General features: G+C 40.0%; 1 protein-coding gene across 1 annotated transcript; it reads right to left on the reverse strand.

Moving 5' to 3' along the window:
• Nucleotides 1–533: 533 nt before the first annotated feature.
• LOC137398381 (uncharacterized PPE family protein PPE24-like) lies at nucleotides 534–1,536 on the reverse strand. The gene is made up of 2 exons (XM_068084489.1): nucleotides 1,020–1,536; nucleotides 534–610 (listed from the first exon to the last, which is right to left on the reverse strand). Exons 1-2 carry the CDS (start codon nucleotides 1,534–1,536, stop codon nucleotides 534–536), a joined length of 594 nt encoding a protein of 197 aa, XP_067940590.1.
• Nucleotides 1,537–2,673: the final 1,137 nt, after the last annotated feature.

Below are 2,673 nucleotides of genomic sequence, written 5' to 3' on the forward strand. Positions count from 1 at the left end.
CAGCTGTGAAGGTTAGTTATCACAGTTCAGGATTTAAAACATTATCAATGTGCTTACCGATATATGTTTATGTATGTCAGTGAAAGGAATCATGTGTGTGACAAATACACTGGCTAAAGATTGTCTGGACAAACATGTTGGTCTATCTGCCACAGAAACGATTGCGTTTATGATTGCATGAAAAAGTTTATTTTGTAAATACCCTAACAGCAAATCAATTTAATTAATTTTCGGTGAATAACGATGATAAAACACTTTCCACAAACAGCTGTTTAACTATAGACATAGATATTCTTACTTGTGACCAACATGTGAAGGTCCCCGGTGTCAATTGAAACTGTTCATAACTAATTCTAGTCAAGTTTAGCTGACAATGAGAAATCAATCAGCTGTCAAATTACATTTTGCGTCTCTGAAAATGAAGACACACAATACTTTGACAAAAAGAGCAGCCTAGAGACACCCCATGTCACGTTCAGTATATGATAAAAGTGAGGTAACAAGCAGAAGATAAAACTATAAATCTGTTTCAATTAAGTTGCCTGTTTCCCTATTTCCTTCCCATTCCTCCTTCCAACCAGCTTGAGGAAATAGATTGAATCACCTTCTCCTGTAGATCAGAGCTGAAACAGTTGATAGACAATATTAGACAAGTGAATAATTAAACAAGCTAAAACCCCTGCCTCTGAGGATGAATAGAGATGGAGAACCTGAGCTCTCATGCACTGTACTAAATTTGAAGCTAGAGAGACATACGTAGAGACAAACATTTAAAATTTGTGTTTATTGTATGTAATCATACACGGTATGAGATGGAAAGGTATGAGATGGTATAATATGGTATGGTATAAGATGGCACGACATAATATGGTATGGTATAAGATAGTGTGGTATAAAATGGCATGGTATGAGATGGTGTGGTATAAAATGGTATATGGTATGAGATAGTATGAAATAGTAAGAAATGGTATGGAAAATGATGGTATGGTAAGATATGGTATGATATGAAACGGTAAGACCTGGCATGGTAAGAGCTGGCACGGTATGAGCTGGCACAGTATGAGCTGGCCCGGTATGAGCTGGCACGGTATGAGCTGGCACGGTATGAGCTGGCACGGTATGAGCTGGCATGGTAGGAGCTGGCACAGTAGGAGCTGGCACGGTATGAGCTGACACGGTATGAGCTGGCACGGTATGAGCTGGCACGGTACGAGCTGGCACTGTACGAGCTGGCACGGTACGAGCTGGCACGGTACGAGCTGGCACGATACGAGCTGGCACGGTATGAGCTGGCACGGTACGAGCTGGCACGGTACAAGCTGGCATGGTATGAGATGGCATAGTATGACACGGCATGGTATGACATGGCATGAGATGGCATAGTATGAAGCGGCTTGGTGTCAGATGGTATGGTATAAGATGGTATGGCATGAGATGGTATGAAATGGTAAGGGACGATATGGTATGAGCTGGCATGGTATGAGATGGCATGGTATGAGATGGCATAGTATGAGATGACATAGTATGAGATGGCATGGTATGAGACGCCGTGATATGAGATTGTATGAGATGGCATGAAATTAAAATGTATGACATGGCATGACATAAAATGTTATGGTATATGATGGTGTAGTATAAAATGGTATGGTATGGTATGAGCTAGTATAAAATTGCAATAGATGGTATGAGATGGCATGGTATGAGATGACATGGTATGAGATGGCATGGTATGAGATAGTATGAGATAGTGTTGGGCCGGTAAGGAGTAATCCGCTTTTACCGACACCGAGTGATTATCGGTATCCAGAAAACCAATCATTTTCGGTGACAGCTAGTTATCCGTGGTCGGTTTGATATGATCGGTAAATATTCGAGAAAGCCTATCGGTAATTGGTTATCCAGAAATACAGCATTACCAGCGACGTGTGCACGGGAGAATATTCTGCACAATGAGCTGCTTATGAAGAGCTCATTTGACATCTCGCCCACAACCGCTATCTAATGGAATGGGAAAGAAATGAGAAAATGAAAAAGAAAAATCGCGCCTCAATTGAGGTTATGGTTAATAGCGAAAACACATCTTTGAGGAACACGCTAATCAAAGAGAGTCACCCAGTCAGTCGCTGGCAATCACAACTTTTTTCTCAAACATTTGAAATCACAACACATGCGAATTATATTATAACTCTTTCTTCAATTAACATTACCGCGCTTACCTATAGGTATCTAGTATTATATTACGCCTTACATTGATAAAATGTAAAAGGTAACATGCGTTTTATATTTTATCAAATATAAAACGTATATTACGTTTGATATTTGATAAAACCCCCGTTTGATATTTGATATGTTTAATATTTGATTTATCCCCCCACCGGCGTTATATAAAAATGGGCAGTAGGTAAGCTGAAGTTAAACACACACTGATAACCACATACCAAACAATAGTACTGACAATACCAAACTTTCTTAGTTGGTAAAGGACACCAAAGATGGTAAATACCGAGGATACCAACACCGGGAAAACCGATAAAAAGGTGCAAGGATATCCTATCCGGCACTAAATTATATAATGGCCAAACACTAGTATGGAATGGCATATCGAGCAACAAGAAAGAGCACAGTCCTAAGTGTGGGCCATCATACGCCATCTTGTGAGATTTTTATGTGCAA

The sequence above is a fragment of the Watersipora subatra genome, chromosome 6, assembly GCF_963576615.1.
Source record: "Watersipora subatra chromosome 6, tzWatSuba1.1, whole genome shotgun sequence".
NCBI lineage: Eukaryota > Metazoa > Bryozoa > Gymnolaemata > Cheilostomatida > Watersiporidae > Watersipora > Watersipora subatra.